General features: G+C 48.8%; 1 protein-coding gene across 12 annotated transcripts in view; it reads right to left on the bottom strand.

The window, feature by feature from the left end:
- LOC105485271 (ATPase phospholipid transporting 11A) overlaps positions 1 to 25,838 on the bottom strand; it is a 183,284-nt gene that overhangs the window by 4,596 nt on the left and 152,850 nt on the right. For all 12 annotated transcript variants that reach the window (XM_011747541.3, XM_011747542.3, XM_011747540.3 and 9 more), the window contains exons 18-28: positions 20,472 to 20,653; positions 17,083 to 17,334; positions 15,495 to 15,669; positions 13,691 to 13,793; positions 13,321 to 13,466; positions 12,156 to 12,215; positions 11,191 to 11,318; positions 8,882 to 9,017; positions 5,246 to 5,311; positions 3,962 to 4,065; positions 1,698 to 1,863 (exon numbers count right to left, since the gene is read on the bottom strand). In XM_011747541.3, coding sequence (XP_011745843.1) covers positions 1,698 to 1,863; positions 3,962 to 4,065; positions 5,246 to 5,311; positions 8,882 to 9,017; positions 11,191 to 11,318; positions 12,156 to 12,215; positions 13,321 to 13,466; positions 13,691 to 13,793; positions 15,495 to 15,669; positions 17,083 to 17,334; positions 20,472 to 20,653 — 1,518 coding nt within the window. The remainder of the gene's footprint in view (positions 1 to 1,697; positions 1,864 to 3,961; positions 4,066 to 5,245; positions 5,312 to 8,881; positions 9,018 to 11,190; positions 11,319 to 12,155; positions 12,216 to 13,320; positions 13,467 to 13,690; positions 13,794 to 15,494; positions 15,670 to 17,082; positions 17,335 to 20,471; positions 20,654 to 25,838) is intronic.

Consider the following 25,838-nt stretch of genomic DNA (forward strand, 5'->3'; position numbering starts at 1 on the left):
ACCACTGTGGCCACAGCTGGGGGCCCAGGAAACACCCCCAAGCTGGACCTGTTCTCTCTCAGGGTCAGACCCACAGCTCTGCTGTCTCCTCTGTGCCTTGTGTCCTTGTGACATGTGTGTCTGCCATGTCCCCGTGAATGGGATGTGGTTATGAACACGTGTTCCATGCACAGAGCCCTGTCATGAACACGTGTGCCCGCTGTGGAACTGCACGGCTAAAGGGCTCAGGAACCAAGGACTGTGCTTACAGAAAAGTACCACTAGACAGCTGCTTCTCGGGCCACAGGCAGGGCTGGGCAGTGGCTGCTTGGCGGCAACGACTTTCCCCTGAAGCACTGGGGGCCGTGGAGTCTCAACCTGGGCCCTGGCTCCTGCTCCCACTGGCTCCTCTCCCTGCACACAGCAGCTGACGTGCAGGTTCTGCTGCGTTTCTCCTGCCTGTGGTCCCCGAGTCAGTGGAGCTGTGTGTGGACATTTTCACTACGCTGAGTGGGGGTCTCTTCACCACGAGTTTTGCTCGCTCCTTTTTACAAACTGTGGCAGGAGGCATGAAGGAGGGAGTGCCGGGGACTGGCGGCATTGGTTTCAACATTTTACATCGGCACCAACGTCCCAAGAAAGCTCTCAAGCCAGGGTCCCATTCTGATTGTTAGAGGTGGGTGGTGGGTGGGGCTGTGCCCCTTAAGGGAGGGTGACCTGTTTTCCCTCCCAGCACGGCAGCACTGCTGGGAGCCAGCCCCCAAGTGTCTGAGCTGCGTGAGTGAGTCAGGGCTGGGGCCCCGGGCCCCCTCGCTTCCCGTCTTCCTCCCAACTGCACCGCTGTGTCCATCCGGGCGGCCCTCACGCCCTGAAGGAGCGGCCACCGCCGGGGGTCTCCCACCCCTCGTGTCCCCACCAGGCTTCAGCACTGCCCAGTCCAGGGCCCCACCTCACGGAGTGATTAGAAATTTCAGGGATGAAACTTGAAAACCCGCATTGTTAACAGAGTCCCGAGGGACTGTGACAGGTGCAGCGGCCCTCCGAGGACAGGCAGGTTTCCCGGTAAAGCAGCAGAGCAGGGGACGTGGTCACTGCCTCTGACTGCAGAGTAGGGGACGTGGTCACTGCCTCTGACTTGGGGTTGAGCTTGAAGTCAGAGCCCAGCTGCTGAGAAGGACGGGGGGCCGGAGGCCAAGTCCTCACACCCGCCGAACCCTCTGCACCTGAGGGGGCACTCGGTATCGTCATGTCTTCCCCAGACCCAGAATTCTGCTTGTGGCTAAAACTTGGGAATGTGGAAAATAAGCAGCTCCACCAATACCAGCATTTCCTGATACAGATGCTACCGTTTCCAGCCAAATTTACCATCCTTAAAAATTACGTAATTTAACCTTTTAAAGTAATGATTAATTTTAAAACAGGGTTGCATTTACATGAAATAATTTGCCTTTTGTATTAGTCTTTTTTCTCTTATTTGTGTCTTATTTCAGATTACTGTTTAATCTGAATGTTTAGGTTAAAACATAAAATTAAACATCAGTCATCTCAAATTTACCTGATGTTTAAAATCATGTATCATTAAGAAACTCATTAGTGATACCTGAACTGATCACGTTTTATGAAATCCAAACCTTTCACACTATCTTTCAAAGTGGTCATTTCCTAGTCCTGAGGCCAGGGCCCTGAAGCACCCCTGCCCCGGCTGGGACGCCCCGTACCTGGACTCTCTCCGTTGCTGTTGGCCACAGCTGCCGGCACAGGACTTTCTTGAGGACGTCGGGCAGGAGGCTGATGGTCACCAGAAGCACGATGGCCAGCCAGGCGGGCCCGCTGGACAGCATCTGGATGAACACGTAGTACATCCTCTGGTAGTTGAGGAATGGCCTGAGGGGCAGGGAAGAGAAGCCGCTGGTGAGGCACGTGCTCCCTGGGGCCAGCCTCTCTCCGCACTGGAGAGGGCGTTTGTTCCGGGAGTTCACACTTTTGTCAGAGAGAGTTGCTTGGCAAGCCACGGAGCCTGCTCTGAGTTTATCATATAAAAAATGAACGCGGAACCTCCCGGTAATGCTGGGGTAACAGGGACGGGAGAAGGAATTCTATGACGTCATCTCAAAGGGAACACAGAAAGTCTCTGAAGTTCGGTTTCACAGAAGCAAAAAAAAGGGATCGAAATAGGGATTTTTTCTATCTTGAAGTCTCGGATGGGAAGGACGTGCCGAGCACCGGTCGTCAATACAGAGCAAGCAATGACTTCTCTCCCAAGAAAGAGGATAACTCAAAGATGTCTGTGTCAGCTCCATGAGGGAGGCTGGCAAGGACGCAGGGACTGGTGACCCGCAGCCAGCCTGAGTCCACAGGTCCACGTCTACACGTGCCTTCTGGTAGTTTCCTGATCGCCTTTCACATCCCAGGCACTATGGACGGTGGTAGAGACACAGAGACAGGGCCCCACCTCCAGGAAGCACAGTGACACTGGCGTGTGGACAACAGGAGGGAAACGGGAGCAGGGCGTGGTGAGTAACGGGAGGGACGTGGAGCTGCTGGCAGGCCTGGGACGGGGCTGGAGGCACCCCCGAGGTGCTGGTGGTGGGCAGGAGGATGGGGTCTCATCACCAAGTGGTGGTGACACAGTGAGCTCCCAGCACATCAGAGACACGGGGTCAATGTTTTAGGAAACAATGTGGAGGCCATGATTCTACCAAGGCTGATGGGCTGTGGCTCCTCGGTTCCAAAGCCCAGGAGCTGGTCAGAGAGGTTTTGGGACGGAATCTTCCTCTTACAGAGCCACGGCCTTCAGGGCTGCTAGAATGGCCGGGCTCTCGGGAGCTGGGCTGGGCTCTCTAGAGCCAAGCAGGGTTCTCTGGGGCTGGCAGGGTGACTGAAATCCTCGAAGCTCGGCACTCATCTCTGGGACTGTGTAATGCAACCTGGGGCCACCAGGGGCCGCTGGCTGAACGAGGTAATCGGGAGGGACACTTCCTGAGCTGAGAATCCCGCCCAGGTCAGGGGCCCTGAGGGATCCCGAGAAGGTCGCCGGCTTTCCCTAGGCCGGCGACTGACCCCAGGTCTGCAGAGGGCTGTGGCAGAGGCTGCTGCGCTGGGGCTGAGATTGGGACCTGGTCCTGGGCCCACCACCCTGCGTACTTTCCTGGCTTATGGCAACAGTCTCTGACCACCCTGCCTATATCGCTCTCACCAGCTCAACATGCAGCCACCGTGGGGTTTTTAAAAGAGCCACCCAACTCTGCTGTGCTCTGCCCACAGCCCTCCAATGGCTTGACTGACCATGACAGCCTCAAGCCAGGATCCTCACAGCCGGCGGTCCAGGAGGCCACCCTGCCTGCTCTGCAGCCTGGTCCGGGCCCTGTCCGCTGGCCACGGCTCCCACTCACCGAGGACCTCCTCCCACCCGGGACTGCGTGCCTGCTGCTGCTCCCCGGAACCAGAGGCTCCCCCAGGAGTCAGGCTGCTGCGGGCAAGGTCCAGCCCCACCATGCCTGGGCCCCATCTTGCTGTGGGGCGTGAGGATAGAGTGAGACAGGACCTGTCCAACGCTTGGCGGGTGCTTCGTTGTGGGAGGCAGTTACCAGCTGGGACTTGCTGTGATGATGGTGTTCTTCTAGGTTTCAGATGACTTTCTGAGAAGTCATCTCTGGCCTTTTAATCTGACATAGGTCCCCTGGTAGAGAATCCTGGTCCGTTCCTCCGTATAACTCGTCACAAGCTGTTATCAGTTAGTGTCTCTCTCCCCTGAGGGTGCAAGTCACAGGAGCAGGGACTCCCCCGTGTCTGGCCCCGACTGTATCCCAGGACCCCACATGACGCCCAGCACACAGCAGGTGTTCAACAAACACTGGCCCCAACCAACGAGGCTGCACGGAAAATGTGTCTTCAATCCTTGATAAAAATATAGTGCAGGACTATTAAGGTAATAACAGTCACGTGATATTTATCAGATTATCAGCTACTTATAGATATTTACCAGATCACTCCTCCCCAGAGGAGCGAAAAGACGACGTAGAACAGCAGCGACCCCCAGATGACAAAATGGTTGATCCAAGTCCAGTAGTGTGTGTCTAACGCAAGCTAAAAGGAAAAAAGGGCAGTTAACGGTGTCACCCGAGCAGTCAGAATGATCGTGACAGGCAGGACAGAGAACCAGGGGCTGTTGAAAGACTAAACCAAACACAGACCCAGCAGTGACGACCCAATGCCCACACAAAAATGCTCCGGAACACAAAGGCACACCTCACACGGCCAGTGGAGAGGAAGAACGTGGGGACGCCAGAGCCCCGGGTCCTGGGGAAGGGAGCCATGGATGCACTTCCCAGATGGCGGCATGGGGGCCATAGACCAAGGTGTTGTTTATATCACCACCGAAGAAAGTCATTCAGATTAAGGTGTTCTTTATGTCACTACCTAAGAAAGTTACTTTTTTCTTTTTTTTTTGAGACAGAATCTCCCTCTGTCGCCCAGGCTGGAGTGCAGTGGTGTGATCTCTGCTCACTGCAACCTCCACTTCCCAGGTTCAAGTGATTCTCCCGCCTCAGCCTCCCAAGTAGCCGGGATTACAGGTGCCTGCCACCACGCCCAGCTACTTTTTGTGTTTTTAGTACAGACGGGGTTTTGGCATGTTGGCCAGGCTGGTCTCGAACTGCTGACCTCAGGTGATCCACCGCCTTGGCCTCCCACAGTGCTGGGATTACGGGCGTGAGCCACTGTGCCTGGCCAGAAAGTTACTTTAGAGTCAGGTGTTGTTTATATCACTATCTAAGAATATCACCTTAGGAATGTTTCGGTATCACTTTTTAAGACTCAGTCTGATAGGTTTTGAGATTTCATAATGATAATAGTCTGTACAGAACTTCACTGGACTTTAAAAAGAGTAAAATTTTCCAAAATACATTAATTTGTTTCAATTCAAATGTATTTTGATGGCACTGCCGGGGAGGGCTACCTGTCACTGAAAAGAATTCTAGCCTGAATTCTTTCTGAATTCTTTCACGAAGAAGCAGCTCGCTCCCGAGGTTACCTTTGTCGCTCTGGGGTCTGCACGCGGGGTGGCGGGGTGTACTGAGTCTGTGCATTACTGTCTAAACAGCAAGACGAGGATGCCCAGGGTGCCCCAGGAGCCGGCCTGGGCTGGGTGCAGAGTGGCTTCCAGCCTGGGTACGGAGTTACAATTCAGAGAGCTCAGAGCGGGTGAGGCCTACCCTGCAGGGGTTCACTGTGGCTGGAGGAGGAACGTGAGCGTGAGACCACTTACCTTTAGTGTGACTGTGAACACCATCACAGTGAATACCAGCGTCCCAAATGTCCAGTTTCCAAATATCTGTTTGGGGAAAACAGTCCAAGTCATCTCGTTTTTATGTACTTTTTTTCTCTTTCAAATCAAGAGCTTTAGAAAATACACCTCATTTTTCTTGCGTGCCAACACTTCAAACCCCAAAGATGTAAGCACTGAATTTTCTTATTATCACATAACAGAAGATGCAGCAGCCCCCCAGAGCACGGCAGGACGTCCCCGTTTCCCGGCTGCCTCTCCCACCACCAGTTCCCTGGCGCGGTGATGGGCTCCGAGCCTGTTTGCCTGCAACTTTCTGCCCGCTCTTGACACTGGCCCTGCTCAACGCTCTCGGTCACAACGAACGTCGGTCCCAATGTCTCAAACTGAGCACAGAAATTCCCGCACAGCTGGCATTTAAAAATTCGTAATGCAAACTCGGGTACACGCGAACCTCCTTTTTCTGTTCTGTGTTTTACGTATCAAAGTCTATCAAAGCACATTCCAAGCTTTTAACCGTTCACCTAGGAATATCCTGCTGTTCAACAAGTAACTGTTGTCTTCGCATCTCATTTGCGGCATCAAAATAAGAAGTTACTATGGCTTACGATGTCAGTGCAGAAAATGCTCCACTGGTGAACTTTTGAAAAAGACGTCCGTAATTCTATTGCTCCTCCCATGCCACACAGGATCTATAGACATTCCTTTAGAATAATTTAGGTCTTTAAAACAACGTAGCTCTCACCCGTGAACCATCAATCCCAGAGGGCCTCTGGACTGTAACCCTGTTGGGAGTATCCTCGTTGGAAGGGAAAATTCTCAGGGGTGAGCACCCCAACCCCAAATTGCTATGCAAGGACCAAGAGGGCTGTCAGCCGCTAGGTCTACCCCCAAGTTCCCTGAGTGCTGGCATCACGCTGGGGGTAAGTGCGGGTTCCGTGGGGGCTCAGGGTACCTTCCAGGATGTAGCCGGGGGCTGGAGGGTACAGCCAGAAAAGACCAGGAAACAGGAGCTTGTGGAAACCCTCAGATTCCAGGAAAGGCAGCAGAGCCACAGTGCCCACTGACCACCAGGTACAGCTGACCAGGGACACGTCAGGGTTCCAGGGGTCCAACAAGGTAGAGACGCTGCAGAGTCCCTGCCAGGAAGCCCCTGGCATTGCACTGCCAGCACCTCATTTAGGAGCACAGCCAGCAGCCCTCCTAGGACAGTAGCACCCGTGTCCTCGCCCCTGAAGTCCACCTCCAGGGGCTCTTGGGAGGCACCTTCACATTCATGCTGAAATTCAAAATTACAACAACCCAGAGGCCGCACCAGGCAACACCATGAAGTCTGATGCTGGACGTCTGTGTGTGACCCAGGCCCTGCCCCTCGGGAACTGACCCTGCACAGGGTGTCTGATCTGTCCGAACTGCTCTTTCCTCAGCTTTCATGTGATCTGAACGTCCAGCTGAAAAGGGTGGTTGTAGTGAACCAGGATGACGTTTGTGAGAGAAAACTGGAAAACCAAGTGCGGGAAAAAGGGGACTTGCTATCGCCACGGCAGGCTGCCAGGAGCCTGGAGTCTCAGAGCTCAGGACACTACGTCTTAGTTCTTTTTAAGGGCTACACAAGATGCTTACGTAAGCCCGACCCGGAGGAAAATCTCATAAAAGATACAAAAGAATCAACATGATGACATTCATGGCCTGGTGGCATTCGGGAATTATTCAATTAAAATAAACTAAGACAAAGAATAAATTCTAAAAAACCTAAAGCTTTTAAAACAGTGAAATAACATTTGAATGGATTCTCAAGATCGACCTGGTAAAAACGGATTTAAGTGATGACGAAGGATAACAGCAGAGTTTAGTAATGAGAAGTGAAAACGACTAAAGCAGGTAGACAGTGCACAGGACACGCAGCGGGACGTCTGTGTTTGAACCCAGCAGTCTGAGGGACAAACACACATGGAGAGAGAGGTCAGGCTAAACCGGGAACAAAGCCGATTTCTGTTTAGAAGTCACCCAGAAGGGGCTGCTGAAGAGAGACTTTCTCCGAGGTCAGTGCTGGTGTTTGCTTGTGCGGCTAAATACCTGCGGCCTTTAAGCAGGGATGGTCTCTGACATCTACTCAGCGGCTGGCGCGGCTCTCTCAGATAGCACAGGGCCCCACCAGGCCTCCCACACACGCCTGTGCTGCCTTTAATTTAAAGTCGAGGGAAGCTCCCATCAATCCAGTCAATTCAGAAAACATCCCTGACTCAATGGGCCACCCTGACATGGAAACCGAGGCAACACAGCAAGGATGTGTGTCAGGAGGCACACGCCCCTTCTAACACACAGCTAGCTCCGGGGTGCGTGGGGCAGCAGCGGCTAACAGCGTTTCCACCGACAAAGCACACAGGAAGTCACGTTTGAAAATATTTTCGAGAAATATTTCATTTGTAATGCACTCCAAAAACACAGAGAAACGACAAACCCATGAGTGTCTTACCACGTGTGTGTTGGTAGTCATTATCTGAGGGTAGGAAGGGAAGCCAGTGGCAAAAAGAAAAAAAGCAAGATACAAATAAAACAAATCCCCAGGGATTAGGCAACCAACCAGAGACTGAATGTTCACTAGAAAACTACAAATCTCTTCATTGCAAAAGAAGCAGACTTAAGTACGGTGCTCGGGGAAATCTAACACGGGCTCAACGTGGAATTCATTCTCATATTAAAAATGCAATGTCTAGGCCGGGTGCGGTGGCTCATGCCTGTAATCCCAGCACTTTGAGAGGCCAACATGGGTGGATCATGAGGTCAGGAGATCGAGATCATCCTGGCTAACACGGTGAAACCCCGTCTCTACTAAAAATACAAAAAAATTAGCCGGGTGTGGTGGCGGGTGCCTGTGGTCCCAGCTACTTGGGAGGCTGAGGCAGGAGAATGGCGTGAACCTGGGAGGCAGAGCTTGCAGTGAGCCAAGATCGCGCCACTGCACTCCAGCCTGGGCAACAGAGCAAGACTCCGTTTCAAAAAAAAAAACCCAAAAACAACGCAATGTCTAAATTGTGTAATTCTACCACTAAGTAATGAGCTGATGGTGAACTGTAAGCTACAGAGATAAAGTCTGAAAACCTCAGCAGGCCAGCTGGGCAGGGTGGCTCACGCCTGTAATCCCAGCACTTTGGGAGGCCGAGGCGGATGGATCACGAGGTCAGGAGATCGAGACCATCCTGGCTAACACGGTGAAATCCCATCTCTACTAAAAATACAAAAGAATTAGCCGGGCGAGGCAGCGGGCGCCTGTAGTCCCAGCTACTTGGGAGGCTGAGGCAGGAGAATGGCGTGAACCCAGGACGCGGAGCTTGCAGTGAGCCGAGATCCGGCCACTGCACTCCAGCCTGGGCGACAGAGCGAGACTCTGTCTCAACAACAACAAAACAAAAAAACAAAAAACCTCAGTAGGACATTTCCTTCCAGTGACACTGAGCACTCAGGTAATGTGACCCGGAGCGACGTGCATGTGGCCATCGACCCCGTTGGGAAGCTGCGCGGGCTGCACTGAATTACTGCTTTGACAAAATCATCATACAGGCTTGGGACGGTTTATTCCCGAGCAGCTGAGTCGGCGCGCTCGAGCTCCGTACTGACCTGCCCGTTGCTCGTCACAGTTGTATTTTCAAACATGAAATAAGCACCAAAGAAGAACACCAGTGCGTCAAACAGTCCCAGGAGCGTCCAGTAGATGAACACTCGCCAGCGCAGCAGGGCGTTCTTGGCGACGTCCCTGTGAGAGGAGAAAAGTGCACAGCGTGTGTCCTCGAGAATCGGGGCTCGGCGCCGCCCCCGGGCTCTGGGGTGGCCGTCCCTGGACGTTGTCTTCATAGGATAAGATGTGTGTGGCCAGTAAACACGAGGTTTGTGCTCTGGCCACAAATGCGGCATGTCCGTCACAACCAGCATTTTACTACCCATTCATGTCCTTGGCTAACTTTTGCTTAGATTCTTTCTCTCATATTCACTGCAATATCGTCACAGGCAGAGAGATGCAAGCCATGCGCTGTTGCTTCTGAAAGTAACGAACACGGAACACAAGGCACACACCTGACATTCACTGAGCTTGTGACACCTTACGCCTGACGTGACACCTTACGCCTGATGTGACACCTTACAGTTGATGTGACACCTTACGCCTGACGTGACACCTTACACCTGTTCAATAAGATAGAATTTGCAGGATTCCTTCTGGATACATGTCTAGAACGGTATATCCTCTCCCGTTTTCTCAGATTTATTCCCAATTATTAAAGATGTACAACAAATTTTTTATCGTCGTCCTTAATCACCTACAGTGATTATTTTTGGGTCCAAGCCATCAAGATCCCATAGAATGGCTAAATATTCTGATGAGGGCAGCGAGGCTGATGCACGGATTCCTGCAGCATCCTGGGCAGGGAAGCGCGTGGTCTTGGCTGTGGTGGTAGATGCAGGAACCACGCATTTGAGAAGATTGCATAGAACTGAACACACACAGACAGGTGTCATGTACACACACGTACATGAGCACAGGGAAAGCTGCGTGATCTGAATAAGGGAACAGAAGAATGGCATCAACATCAACACATTGGATGTGATGCTGGACTGCAGTTTCTTGCATGTCACCACTGAGAGACATGCGATCAGGGTCCACGGAATCTATTATTTCTTTTTTTTTTTTTTTTTTGAGACAGAAGTCTCGCTCTGTCACCCAGGCTGGAGTGCAGTGGCCGGATCTCAACTCACTGCAAGCTCCGCCTCCTGGGTTCATGGCATTCTCCTGCCTCAGCCTCCCGAATAGCTGGGACTACAGGTGCCCGTCACCACGCCCGGGAAATTTTTTGTATTTTTAGTAGAGATGGGGTTTCACCGTGTTAGCCAGGATGGTCTCGATCTCCTGACCTCGTGATCCACCCCTCTTGGCCTCCCAAAGTGCTAGGATTACAGGCGTGAGCCACCGCGCCCGGCCGGAATCTATTATTTCTTACAACTGCATATGGATGTAAAATTATCTGAAAAACAAAATTCTAATTTATGATAGGGTTTGGCTGTGTCCCCACCCAAATCTCATCTTGAATTGTAGCTCCCATGACCCCCACCTGTTGTGGGAGGGACCTGGTGGGAGGTGGTTGAGTCATGGGGGCGGTTTTTTCCCATGTTGCTCTCATGATAGTGTCTAAGTCTCACGAGATCTGATGGTTTTATAAAGGAAAGTTCTCCTGCACACGCCCTCTCGTCTGCCACCACGTAAGACATGACTTTGCTCCTCATTCACCTTCCGCCATGACTGTGAGGCCTCTCCCCAGCCGTGTGGAACTGTGAGTCCACTCAACCTCCTTCCTTCATAAATTACCCAGTCTCAGGCATGTCTTCACAGCAGGATGAAAACGGACTAATACAATTTAAAAGACCATGGAAAACAGTAACATACTGAATCTTCCAGAGACCTTGGGGGGCATTTCTGAAATAGCAGAAAAATATCTCTTCCATATTATTAAAAAAAATATAACTTTTTGGGAGAAAAGACACCCTGAAAGCAGAGCTATTAATTTTTCTTTTTTCTCACTGAATGGAACACACATGGTTTTAAAGGGTAACTTAGGCCACAGACTCCCCAGAGTCACAACGAGGAGGACGCTGGTACCCCGGCTCCCTTAGGACTGTTAGAAAGCACAGGAAAGTGCAAACTGGCTCCACACAGATGTTCCAAATGCAGCGTAAACCATCCAGCAAGGCTTAAAGAGTCTCCCTTTGAACTATGTTGCTTCCAGTTTAAAGAAGCTCCTGACCAAGCAAGAGTATCAGTAGATGCTGAATGTTTCTGGCCCTTAACTGGGGTCTGCCAGGTGGCTACTGGAAGAACTGCCAGAGTGCTGCCTGGTTATTCTCTGTGCTCTCAGGGGAGGCTGTGTGGAGGATGGTACCTGTACAGGGTCGGGTCTCTCTTAAGCACGTCGATGCCAATATGCTGCTCCATGAGGCTGTACAGGAGGATGGGGAGGGAGGTGAAGCTGATGTTGTAGAGGGTCAGATATGCGGTGTCGTACAAAGTCTGTAAGAGGAAAGACACAAGGAAGTGGCGCCTCGGTGCATTGTTACAAACTTTCTGGATCTTTTGATTAAATATATTTTCTTTCTGAAATGCCTAGAAAGATCAGAGCACTTTTCAAAGCTTAACGATATAAACTAGGGTCTGTGAGATCAACTGTGATTTCAGGATGAAAGTCACAGCTGGCAAAAAGCCTAACACTGACTCATCCCATTCTATCAGCACAAACTTCAAGAAAAAAAAAAAAAAAAAGGAAAAAAGTCATAGAAAACATTTGCAATTCTGATTGCCATCTTCAAGCTTCAGTGACTCTGGTCCCAGTCACTTCCCATGAAGGCAGTTGGCCCGCCAACCACTGAGCACACGAGTGACAGAAGGAGGCGTCCATCTAGGGCAGGTGCCCGGGGAGTCCTTCACCCCTCCTGGATGGGAACTGTCTTCTTCCCCTATGGGCACACTGTACACGTTAACGTGCCAGGCACCGGGGTGGCCTATGTCCACAAGGACCTCGAGTTGGAGTTAATTCTTGCAGTGGTGTCAGGATACCCAGCTCGGCACTGCTGGGCCCTGGGGAGACCACATCATCATTAGCCCTCATCTCAGGGCCATAGCAGTTTCAGAAGACACGGAATAAGCGGCCTCCAGGACGGCAACTCCTCAGCACCGTGGCCCCCACCCCACGCCTGACCTTTCACCCCCGTCTGCTGCTGGGCACCCTGGCTTCCTCGCAATGCTGGGGAGTGTTGCTCATTCCCAAGTCTCCTCTCCCCACGGCAGCCACCCACTGGGGGAAGGAAAAGAAGGCTCAGATGGCCTGTCCCTGAAGACCCCAGGACTGACCTGTTGTGAAAACCCACAGAAGAACTGGTATAAAAACTGAGGGAAGATGAAGCAGACATTCTGAAAGGCAAGGCAGAGCTGTTAGTTCAGTGATGGGGCAGAGGGAAGCAGCCGCTACTTCCAACGTGGCCTGTCCCACGTGGGCGGAGGGATCCACGTGTGCCCAGAGTGCGGGAGAATAGCACTAAAGGGTTCTAGAAAGTCTCTTATTTCAGGGGCAACTGAAATGTGACCACGTTCTGGCCACTCTGAGGACAGACAACGTATTGGGGAAATTTGTCAGCTCCAAGAGAAACAAGAAGGCAATGCAGGTATCAGTATAAACAGGAAAGAATCGAACTACACAGTGAATAAGGAATTCTAAAATACCGTTCCTCAAACATTTCCACCTGAAAGGTTCTCATTGGTTCCACACTCAATTCTGTGGAGGGGAGAAAAGGACTGGGGGTCTCCCGTGGCACAGCAGGGCCTCCTCATCCTCGGGGGTATATTCCCAGACCCGGGGAGGATGAAGAATCTGCGGAAGGTCCTGAACCCTGTCTACACTGTAGACAGGTATGGGTGTTCCTACACATACACACCCATGACAAAGTTTTATTTATAAAGTAGGCGCAGTAAGAGAGTAACAACAAAACATAGAATAACTATAATAATATACCATAATCAAAGGTACATGAATCTGGTCTCTCCCTCCTCCTCTTAAAATATATTATCGGGTCGTATTCACCATTCTTCTTCTTGTGATCTGTCAACCTGGTCACCAAGACAGCTACAGAGTGACTGAGGGGCAGGTAGTGTACACACAGCATTGGCACACCAGACAAAGGGACAAGCCACATCCCAGGAAGGACAGAGCAGGACGGCATGAGGCTTCATCACGCTGCTCCGAATGGCATGCAATTTAAAACTTAGAAACCGTTTATTTCTGCAATTTTCCATTTGATATTTTTGGGCCTGGGTTGACTGTAGGTAATGGAAACCGTAAAAAGCAAAGCCACGGCTAAGCGGGAGATGACTGCAATCAGATTCACCCCTTCCTTTCTGACAATCGCTGCTACCTAGAGATCAATGACCTCTTGTGCCATCAAGTGGTTCAGACAAGGGTCGTGCCAGCCTGTGTGTGATCTGCTGCTGAAAATGTGAGGGGGAGCGGCGATCCGCCTACCTTATAAAAGAAGTACTGCACGAGCTCAGATATCCTAATGTAATAAAAATGCCCGTGAACAAGCAGCATCTTCTTCAAATGCTTAAACTTTGGGATTGCATAGTCGCTGTTCCTGGCAGCCTGGCGGCCTTCCTTGCCGATGACACCTAGAAGACGGAGGTGAAGGAGCTGAGGAAATGCTTTCCGCACACCACGCACAGGGCAGGGACGGGGAGAAGAATGGATGAAACCATCACCATGAGCCTTCCTGGTCACACACGAGGGTGATGACGGGGGTGTCCTGAATGCACCTGCATGCTGCCATGGGCCTCTGTCTAGCGGAGGGGTGACCTGGCCACCAGGACGTGCCGGCAGCAAGGACAAAGCTCACCTATGCCCACGTGCGCTTCCAGAATCATGCTGACATCGTTTGCGCCGTCGCCAACTGCTAACGTGATTGGGTGCTCTTTTGAAAATTTGATTAATTTAACAATCTGCAAAAGAAAGAAAGGCAGCATTTATCTTCACTGTTCCACTTCTGAACAGGTTATTCATTCACTAGGCAGAAATAATGAAGATGTAAAGTTAGCCTAGGCAAATGAAAAAATTATCTACTTCAGCTAATTTACGACATTGTTTTCTCCATATAGGATAAAACTTTGTTTCATACTGAAAACAAAACAAAATAAAGTAAAAGAAATGAAGTATGATTAAAATGACGTGGGCTGGAAAAGGCTGGTAGACAAACTTTGGCGGTATAGACGTGAGATATATGAAGTAGTTTGTGGTTATTGTTATATTCATCTATTTAAATATATGGAAAAATGTGTAAACACTGGGAAAATACATTTAAATATACAGGGGCAAATGTGAACCCTGGATTCTGTTAGAAGGCATCACTATTCCAAGGTATTTCAAGCTATTTGGTATAAAGCATCTATTTCTAAAACTAAACTATTCCTAATGCTATTTTAATTTTCAAATTTGTAAAGTGCAAAATCAAATATGACAATTTTATGTAAAAATAATTTCCAAGTTTTTAGTCAATTTCTTTTTTCCCCCCATATATGTGCCTAAATGTAACAGTTCAAGATATAAGACTGAAGAGATGGGTGGTTTCTTGTTTCAAGATAGGAAACTGAAACACAAGTTAATTTGTATGAAACATTTCAAAAGCCAGTTGAGAACTTAAGAAAGTACTATGGAATACATGAAGAACAAATGGCAAACCCTGAGTTGCTGTTCCGTTCGGGAAGTAATCCTGTAAGGTTCATGTGCAGTTACACATGTGAGGGAGAGGAGAACATCGCACCGTCTTCCCCACACGGAAGGTCTGTGAATGCTCGAGGCTCAGCTGTCGTCCTGAGGACCCCGGCTCCGTGTTTTTGGCAAAATTGACAGATTAATGCACCCACGGGCACAAACTCTCAACTCTTCACCTCCTCGGTTTCCAGAGTTTGTGTGAGACGTTTTTTACCTTAAACACTGGGTTGCTCTGACCAGTTATGGATTTACTCATGAACAGTTCAAGAGAAATTGACGTATCGTGTCTAAAATGTGGTATAACGAAGCTGGGACTTTTCTAGGCTTCCTGGTATTAGAAAGACATCCATGTTTACACGTGTATTCCACAGTGCTTTTAAAAGTGTTTAAAGAAAAAACTTCGGTGTGTGTTTCCCACAAGAACATGGGCGCGTGAGACGTTTGCAGTTTGATGGACAAGTTGAATCCTCGTGGCATTTCCCAACTGCAGCCTTTTGGGCAAATTATTCCAATTTGTAAAGCTGGTGCCCTCATTCGCCCGAAAGGGTTAGTTTGAGGCTAAAAGCATTTGTGTCTGTAGGAGGCACACACTAGGTGCTCAGTAATGTCAGCTCCCTTCCCCTAAACCTTTAGTATAGATTCTCAGGAGTGACTGAGGCAGCTTTTTTTAACAGAAGTCAGCCAGGGCAGCTGTCCTGGCCGCTACATCTGGAAGGGTCACACGTCAGACTGGTCAACACCCACTAATCACTGAGCCTGGCCCAACAAGCAAAACGAGATCTGTGTTTTAAATCTCTACCATGGTTACTTCTCTTTTTAACAGGCGGTACCCTGCTAGGCTTTTTAACAATCCACGGTGGTGAGACCTAACAGAAGGTTTCCAGTGTTTCGGATACCCTGATCACCAGCTATCGAGGATGGGCGGGCAGCACCTGGGCCTTCTGCAAGGGTGCCATGCGGCAGCAAAGCACCGCGCTGCAGCTCCGGCAGATTTCCAGGAAGAGCTCCCTGTAGTTGCTGGAACTCCCGTCTTCGCGAGGCTTCATTATGAGAGACAGCGCAGCTCCGTCGATAATCAAGCCGTAGTCCTGCATATCTGCTGAGAGTCTGTTAAAGGACGCGAGTCAGAAAGACGCTCAATCACTAGATCTAGAGATTTTAGAAGACTCCGTATTTCTTTGGATGTTGACAGATGCTACAAATCCATGGGATTAAGAAACTAGTGTTTCTTATCAATACAATCTTTATAGTATTGAATGTAACACCTTTGTTGACATTTAAGAGTGTATTTTAGTGAAACATTCCTATTTTAGGTAAAGCAAGTGCACACTCTCTTTGTGGACTCGTTAAGTCCCTGTACTTTTGAAACAACAGAAAGGCGTTCATCTTGCAGTCTAAGATCTTGGTCAGTCTTTATTCTCAACCTGCTTGGTCACAGTCTTTATCTGTATAGCTAAGTCCTTGGGTTTCTGCCTGGATGACCTAAGTTGGAAAGAACGTGGTCATAATCTCCTCTTTGCTGGGTTTCAAAATGACAAGGAGGCTGGATGCGATGGCTCACGCCTGTAATCCCAGCACTTTGGGAGGCCGAGGTGGGTGGATCACCTGAGGTCAGGAATTCAAGACCAGCCTGGCCAACATGGTGAAACCCCATCTCTATTAAAAATACAAAAATTAGCCGGGTGTGGTGGTAAGCGCTTTTAATCCCAGCTATTTGGGAGGCTGAGGCAGGAGAATTGTTTGAACCTGGGAGGCAGAGGTTGCAGTGAGCCAAGATTATGCCATTGCACTCCAGCCTGGGCGACAGAATGAGGCTCCATCTCAAAAACAAAACACAAAAAACAAACAAAGAAAACAAACAAGGAACACCTCTAATCCCTAAAAGGAGTTCTGCAGATTGCAGATCAGGTAGAGGGAATTATCTGTGCTATTTATGAATAACTTAACATTTGTGTAAATTAGAGAGCTGCTTTTGCTTTATGTACATGAATGAAACTGAAATGATTCAAATAAAATCTAATCTCAGATAATGCATCTAACACCAGTAAGGACAGCATCAATAAAATGTATCTGAATAAACTACTGAATATTCTTGGGAAAAAAACAACTCTTGGGCATGTACTGCTTTGTCTTAGACGAACAACCATGCATTATTAATATCTCCACTTCCGCCAGCAGATGTTTGAAGGTGCTTGCAGCAGAGCCCCTAAGTCTCAGAAGCAGATGAGAATTATCCCACTCAAAATATTTTATCAATTATGTCATTTTGCATCTGTTACCCAGCAGTCTGAAGATGAACATACACACACGTATGTGAAAAAGACACGTCACAGCTGCTGGAAAAAACAGCCCGTCTTGTTCTTAGTGTTCACCTGACCCGTAAGAAGCTGGCATTAATGTCCCAGGGGAGAACCGAATTCCCAGTAAGGACAATGCGGTTCCCCCACTTGCAGGTGAAGGCCATTGAGTCTGAAGCCCCTTCTGAGGGAGTGGGGGTGGGGGTGGGGACGCGCTGCCTACCCTGAGAGGTTGTCTCTGGTCAGGCTCCCGCTGTGGCGCAGGACCGTCTTGCTCAGCTCGAACAGGACGTCGTGCAGGCTCTGCTCCTCGATCCTCTTGGTGGTCAGCTCCAGCAGCTGCGTGTTCCTGCGGAAGAGCTTGCAGGCATAGCACGTGGCTGCGGCCGTCTCCATCTTGTCTCCTGTGAGAACCCAGACCTTGATCCCGGCCTTTTGCAGGGCCTCGATGGTGTCTGCAGCTTTCTCCTGCAGCCTGAGGGAGGCAAAACCAAACACAACACAGAGAAAAGTCAGTGCTGACCCAGGAAATCCAAATAAGGAACTGCAGAAACTTGCAAAGCTGACAAAATATTGTAGCCCCTCAAAATCAAAATGTGCCGTGCTGTGGTTCATGGTCTTACCACAAAGCACCTGAAGCGGCTCCTGAAGGTCTGAATTAGTGTTTCACAGCGAAACACTTCGTAACAGCAGAGAGATAAACACGGATCAAACATTTGAGATGGAAAGCGCTGTCTGGTGTCACTGACGTCTGACAAGCCTGGCAGTTTTCTGTGGAGCTGGGACTCACTACCTGGGGAGGGTTTCAGGAAATTATAACCACCACCAAAAATGTCTCAACCATGGAAAGATGGGATCTGGACTCAAGGTAGTCAGGAATATTCAATATCTTTTGTTTTGTATAAACTGTTCTAAGTTTGTCACTTAGAACCCACTTGGGGTCCAGGTACCTCTAAATAAAATAAAATACTGAGAATAATACTAGTGATTCTATGGCCAACAGGTATCATGGGCTTGCCACGTGCCAGGCCCATGTGACACTTCCTATGTGCAATCTCTCATGCTTACCACGATGTCATGAGTAAGGACGTTAGCATCACACCCGTTTTACATACGGAAAACCCAAAGCCTGCAGATGCTACAGAAGGTATCTGGGGATAAGCAGCTCTTCTGACACCGGTCAGGTCACTTCCCTCTCCTTGGAAGATCTGGGATCAAAACCACGTTTGCCTCATTTAGGGGCCAGCATTTTTTCTAGGTTTTAGACGTTCATGTGAAGGAACATGTAATGCTTCCGGAAAGCATGAAAGGAAGGATTTAAATTCTAACTGGAATGATCCGGTTTTCTGGGAAGAACTTCCTAGCTAAAAGTCTCAAGATCAGACAATCATAGTACTCTATAGATGGAAAAAACGCCTCTAATTTTATGTGTGTGTGTATGTATGTGTATATATATGTGCGCGTATCTATATGTGTGTGTGCATATATATATAGAGAGAGAGAGAGAGAAAGAGAGAGTGAGCACAAGAGCAAGAGAACGCCTTGTTATGTTGCCCAGGCTAGGGTACAGTGGTATGATCTCAGCTCACTGCAGCCTCCAACTCCTGGGCTCAAGTGATCCTCCCTCCTCAGCCTCCCAAGTAGCTAGAACAACAGGTGACTGCTACCACGCCTGATTAATTAAAAAAAAAATTCAAGAGATGGGATCTCACTATGTTGCCCAGGCTGGGCTCAAACTCCTGGCCTCAATCAATCCTCCAGCATCAGCCTCCCAAAGTGCAGGGATTACAAGAGTGCTGCACTGGGCCTGGCCCTGTTTACAAGCGTGCTCCACTGGGCCTGGCCCTAGAACTCGATTCAAAAGGAAGTTGCAGCTCAGAGATGTTTTGCACTTGCTGACTAGAGATTTTAAGGAAATAATTTATAAGCAAGTCTCATCACTTCAAAGCCACTGAGACCCCCCGCCCCCCTACCAGGCATTAACTCTCCACTTTTCTACATTCCCAATCCAGTCAAGTCAACCTGCCCCCTGCTCCAGGGGCTCTGTCCCATCTGCTCTGCTGGAGGCATCCCCACGCTCCTCCACCATGGCCTCTAAAGATCGACCCAGCTGCTCCCCAGGCAAAGACCGTCCTACGGACACCCCTCTTCTCCTGGACAGACAGCAGGTGAGTGGCTGGCCATGACAGCAAGGCCCCACCTCCCAGCAGCACCAGCAACAAAGCCTTTCGGCGGTTGTGGCCCTGCGCTCTGAAGCCTTCCCGTGTGCAAGGCTCATTCTCTACATGGTGCTCCGTGTGCTTACTCCGGACTGAATGGGGAAGCGTGACTTCAAAACAAAACAAAAAACCACCAAACAAAACTTCCCACTTCACCTAATACTCCATTCAGATCGAGAACTCGGGGAATATTTGTTCAACACACTCAGAAAATGCAGGGTTAGTGATGAGGATTTCAGTTTTGGACCGAAATGGATCTTAAAGATTTTCAAAGTTGATGCTTTTAACTTCTAGGAGATAAACTCCTAGTAAACTTCCTGAAGTTTCTGCTTCATTCTCATCAATTGGAGCATTTATTTTCTCTCCTCCATTCCTACAAACCACTGAAATCCATGCCTTTCACTCAGCTCTGAAGGTGCCATGTGGACCTGACGACTGTTTCTTAGTGGCCTCGGCCTCACACAACTTTCAGTCCCCATTGTGGAGCTGGGGCACACTGGCAACTCTTGCCTTAGAGGTACCTGAAAATCTGTAATTGGTAATTTTGCTGGTTATGATGATGACTAGTTTAATTTTCTACTTCATTATTTTAAGTTTTTTCAAATAATGATAAACACATTGAGTATGTAATGATCTAAGAAGTAATACCAGTATTTGGAAAGAACTAGCAACAAGTTTAGGAACAGAGTTAGTTGTTGATTCCATTCTAAAGAGTAATTACAGCCAGGCATGACTGCTCATGCCTGCAATTCCAGCACTTTCAGAGGCTGAGATGGGAGGACTGCTTGAGGCCAGGAGCTTGAGACTAGCCTGGGCAACACAGTGAAATCCTATCTCTACAAAAAATATGAAAAATTAGCCAGGCATGGTGGTATGTGCTTGAAGTTCTAGCTACTCAGGAGGCTGAGAAGGGAGGACAGCTTGAACCTGGGAGTTTGAGGCTGCAGTGAGCTGTGATGGTGCCACTGCGCTCCAGCCTGGGCAACATGGCAAGATGCCACCCCTTAAAAACAAAAAAGAATTTGTAAGAGCCCTTCTGTCTTGCCTGTTCATGATATGAAAAAGCTATTTTCACTACTTCCTGGGAAGTGTGCTTTCAGGCATCTTATTCACGGATAACAAAATATCCCACAGGCATGACGTTCCCGACATGACTCTAGCGTGTAGCAAGACACCTCGCCTCTCCCTGGGCAGCAAACACGCCCACTGGCTGTGCGGCCGGCCTCCCTCCCCTCCACTCGCCCTCACACACACCACTGGCTGTGCGGCCGGCCTCCCTCCCCTCCACTCGCCCTCACACACACCACTGGCTGTGCGGCCAGCCTCCCTCCCCTCCACTCGCCCTCACACACCCTGGGCCAGCGGCCTGCATCCTAGTTTGTGTTTACTTTACCGGTCCTCAACAGCCGTGGCACCAAGCAGAATCAGATCTTTCTCTATTTGCTCATAGGCTTCTGCTAACTTCTTCTCTCGATCTTGAAGGGCCACTTTGGCAGCCTGCAGCAGTTTACAAATGCCTTCATATTCTTCTTGGATCAGCCTCTTATAAGCAACACACAAAGTTCGGAGCCCCTCCTGCAGAATACAACGCAGTGTTTAGCATAAATTCAAGGTGTCACTTGCTGAAATATTACGCTCCATGGCCTTCCCAGTATCCCTTCTCTCATTAGAATAACTAACCCAGGAATTGTAACCCTTTCGAAACTTACAGTACTAAGTAAACAAAGAAAGATTATAACTCAACCAACTCTCGAAAGGAGTAAGTCATCAACAAGTGAATTATTTAAGTCCACATTAAATATAAAGAATCATTACGGATCACAGCATATGGATCACAGACTAGAAAGCCTGGAAATCAGTAACAGAAATCAGGGTCATCTACCAAAAGATAAACTTCATTCCTTTACTTTGACAAATGCAGAGTTAAACTGAACCTTTTTTTAAGGATAATCACTTGTAATTTTACGGGCAATATCAAGTGATATTTCTAAAGTAACCATGTTTTATGCGGGAAGTTTGTAAGGTGGTTGTTCTTTCACAATGAAGGAAACCTGCCAGGTTATTCATGAAAATCATTGGTTGCACGGGAACATAAGAAATTAAGAATCACACATTCTTTACTGTGATCACGACTCTGGATGTCACCACACAGAGAGGATGCAGCCGCCACCAGCAAGACACAAGGAAGGGGGGCAGAGGCTGAAGCGGCCACAAGGGGGCGGTTCACAGATGAACCTCTTCATTCCGTCAGTCAAGGCTGCTGAGGGCGACCGTCACAGAGGTTAACCGGATGATCTAGGGTGTTTCCCTTCCCTTTTCCCTGCTCCTTCAGCCCCAGCCCTGCTGAGAGTAAAAGAACCACAATCCTCCCAAATAACCATTTTAAAATCTGAGAGAATGCTAGTTTTTAAGAGTTTAATCAATGTTTTCCATTATATGAGATGAAGCGTCCCCTAACTCTCAGGGAAGGCTCGTATTTATCACCAGTTCCAGACCTCTTAATTCGTGTGAAGGACAGAATTGCCACCGGGTCAATGGCTCTCATGGCCCTTGAGCTCTCAAAAGCCAGAAGGAGAAAGGGGGAGTTGAAGAAGTGAGAACACAAGACAGGGTCTATGTGTGCCTGAGTCCTGTTCTCTAGGAACACTCTTGAACGCCTTCCTTCCCATCCTCCAGATATTGTCTCCTGGTCAAGAATAAGTGAGAAGCCAGTGGACCTGTCTCAGAGGAAAGCAGCACTGAACAAACACTGCTTAGCCGCCCCAGCCTCACCTCCTGCTGAGCACACGACCTTGCGGCTTTCTGCTCATGGGTTTGCCTCTATTGTTAGGCGCTGGGTTCTCTGGCTGTGGGCACTGTGTCTGACTTCATCACTGAATCCCTAGCACACAGCCCAAACCCAACAACTTTTGCTGAATAAATAAGTGGTTGAAATTAGACCTTTTATGCACCTGGTGATCAAGGTACAGATTGGAGACATAAATGCGAATTGCAGAACGAATTCTCTGACTTTTCCTAAGAGGCAATAAAACATACAACATATACAGCTTCAGTCTGAAACCGGAAAAACTGCATAACAAGAAAATGGTTTTATAGGATAATAACCCAGAGTGGCCCCAGAACTTAGGTTGCTGTGAGTGGTAAGCAGAAGCTTTTGGAAATAAATGTTTCTGCTTTTAAAAGTCAATCAGGGACTTTCTCTTGTGGTAACACAGAACAGAAATACTTTTCTCTATTCCTCCTGCTAAGTGCTACAAAAACCCTGGACACAGCACATAAAACAAAGCCAGATAAATACACTACAAGAAAACTGCAGAACAATATCCCTTAGAAATATAGATGCAAATATCCTCAACAAAATACTAGCAAACTGAATCCAATGGCACATTGAAAGGATCCTACACCACAACCAAGTGGGGTTTATTCCAGGAATGCAAAAGTGAGTCAGCATATGAAAGTCAACGCAATATATGACATTAATAGAATGAAAGGGAAAATCCCACATGATCATCTCAACTGATGCAGAAAAGGCATTTGAAAAAAATCCAGCCCCTTTTGGTGATAAAATCATTTAATAAACTGGGTAGAGAAGAAACCTCCTCATCGTGGTAAAAACCACTTAAGTGAAAAACCCAGCTGAGTGCAGTGACTCACGCCTGTAATCCCAGCACTTTGGGAGGCCAAGGTGGGCGGATCACCTGAGGTCAGGAATTCAAGACCAGCTCGGCCAGTGTGGTGAAACCCCGTGTCTACTAAAAATACAAAAATTAGCCAGGTGTGGTGGTGCATGCCTGTAATCCCAGCTACTCAGGAGGCTGAGGCAAAAGAATTGCTTAAACCCAGGAGGCAGAGGTTGCAGTGAGCCGAGATCGCGCCATTGCACTCCAGCCTGGGCAATAAGAGCAAAACTCTGTCTCAAAAAAAAAAAAAAAAAGAAGAAGAAAGAAAAACCTACAGCTCACATCACCCTCCACGGTGAAGGACTGAAAGCTTTCCAGGATCAGGAACAAGACAGGGATGCCCGCTTTTGCCACTTCTATTCAACAGAGTATTAGACGCTCTAGTGAGAGGATCAGGCTATGAAGAGAAAAAGGAAGTTTCCACATTAGAAAGAATGTCTTTCTAAGGCCGATTTGCAGACGACACGATCCTATATCTAGAAGACCATGAAGAATGTGCCCCCCCTACTAACTGAATTCAGCAAAGACACATGGTACAAAGTCAACACATGAAAACTAGTGGCATTTCTATACACTACCAATGAAAAATCTGAAAAGGAAATTAAAAAAAAATTCACTTATAATCACATCAACAAGAGTAAAATACTTAGGAATAAATTTAACCAAAGAGGTGAAAGACTCGAGGCTGAAAAATACCAAAGTTTGCTGAAATAAATTATATAATACCTAAATAAATGGAAAGATATCCCATGTTCATGGATTGGAAGACTTAACATTGTTAAGATGACAACGCTACCCAAAGTGATCTACTGATTAAACGAAATCCCTATCAACATCCCAATGGCTCCTCCCTCCCGCCCTCCCTCCGTTTCCTTTTTTTTTGAGACAGGGTCTTACTCAGTTACCCATGGTAACATGCAGTGGTGCCATCGTGGCTCACCGCTGCTTTAAACTTCTGTGCTCAAGCAATCCTTCTACCTCATCCTGCCTGGTGGCTAGGACCACAGGTGTGTGCCACCACCCCGGCTATTTTCCTTGTGTATGTTTTGTAGAGACAGGGTCTTGCTATGTTTCCCAGGCTGGTCTCAAACTTCTGGCCTCAAGTGATCCTTCTGCCTCAGCCTCCCAAAATGCTGGAATTACAAGTATGAGCCACCGTACCTGGCCCCCAGTGGCATTTTCTGCACAAATGAAAAAGCCCATCCTAAAATTCCTATTAAATCTCAGAATAGCCAAACCATTTTACAAAAGAAGAACAAATTTGAAAGACCCACACATCCTGGTTTCAAAGCCTGCTAGAAACTGACAGTAATCAAAACAGTGGGAACTGGGATAAAGACAGACGTAGAGAGAATGGGATGGAACAGACAGCCCAGAAATAAACCTCCAGGTAAGTGGTCAAATGCTTTTCAGCAAGGGTGTCAGGATCGCTCAGTGGGAGAGGACAGTCTTCCCCAAACGGTGCCAGGAAAACTGGACAACCATACACAGGGGCACCAAGTAGGACCCTCCCTTTACGAAAGATGCAAAAATTAGCCAAACAAGGACTACACTCCTACATTTAAGAGCTAAAACTAGAAAACTTATAGAAAAACACACAGCAGTGGCTAATCTTCATCATCCTGGATTTCACAGCGGTTTCCTCGACGTGCGCTGACAGCAAGCACAACCACCGAAAGGAGAAATCAACCGGACTCGAAGGACACACAGGCCCCTCTGGACTGTCTCTTTACTTATTGTCACTTCTCCTAAATCTGTAATTATTTCAAAATAAATGCTGCCAACCGAGGGGGCCCTACAAGTGCCCAGCTCACTACCCAGACCCAGCTCACTACCCGGAGAGCTTCCAGGCCAAGGCTTGGGCAGGGGAACGAAGCCGGAGCCGGTGAATTCCCTGAGTTACGGGGCAGACCTGGTCGTCAAGGGAACAAGCATCAGAATTCCCAGGATGAGTGGATGCCAGAGGCTGTGGATGCCCCCTCTGGCACCTGCAGTTGTGAGGAAGCTCCTGGAAGCCAGGAACAAGCCATTAGGAGGAGGGTGGGACAGCCTGCTGCCAGGAGGCACGGCCACTCGCCAGGCACAGCGCTCGGGGCCTGGCAGGCTGGGGAGCACCACCCGGGGCAGGCACTGCTGTGGGTCTGCTGAACATCATGAAGGCGTGGCCTGAAAGGAACAGAAAGGGCTTCCCAGGAACTCAGCTGCACCCCAGAACAAGATTTAAGATCTCCAGGAGGACCATGATACCCAGAATCCAACAAAGCTCACAGGCCACTAGCATGCAGGGGCACCGTCCCTGCCCCAAACAAGGGGACTGTGCAACCGCTGTGGCTGGCCCAGAGCTGGCAGCAGGGGTGCCGTTAGCGAGGAGGATTTCAACAGTCACCGCCACTGGATCACACACGCCCCATGTTAAGCAGGGGAATGAGGATACAAAACATGCTGGCGGAATTTCTAGACATGAAAACTCCGACGTCTGAGGGGAGGGGTGTCCTGCGTGGGGCGCTGACAGGTTAGACGCTGCATGGAAAAGATTCGTGACGTGGCAACAGAAACTGTCTCTAATGACACGTGGAAAAACTTAAAGGGAAAAGCCTTCGTAAGCAATGAGACAACGTTCGGGAGTCGAGTACATGGGTCACTGGAACTGCTGAAACGGAGTGGGGAAGAAAAATATCTGTAGAATAATTGCTGAAAAATTTTAAACTTGATGAAACTCCACAGATTCAAGATGCTCAAGGCTGCTGAGCAAAGAAACACATTACTCCACAAAGGCATCCCATCACGGAACACCTCAAAAGCAGCCAGAAAAGGGAAGCTGTGGACAGAGAAATGCAGACGCTGTGACAGCAGGGTCCCCAGGAGAAAAGGTCACATCGGACCAGCCCCAGACACGCAGAGCAGGCGACCTCCAGCAGCTGCTTCCGCAACAGCCCCAAATGGAAACAATCCATGTCTGCCAACAGGCGGAAGAATCAAGAAACTGCCATCCATAGAAAAAACCAGTACTGCAAGTGCTCGGCAAATGAACTAGTACCGCTAGTGCCGGCAACTGGACTGGTTAGTACCGCTAGTGCCGG

Source organism: Macaca nemestrina, chromosome 16 (assembly GCF_043159975.1).
Source record: "Macaca nemestrina isolate mMacNem1 chromosome 16, mMacNem.hap1, whole genome shotgun sequence".
NCBI classification, from domain to species: Eukaryota; Metazoa; Chordata; class Mammalia; order Primates; family Cercopithecidae; genus Macaca; species Macaca nemestrina.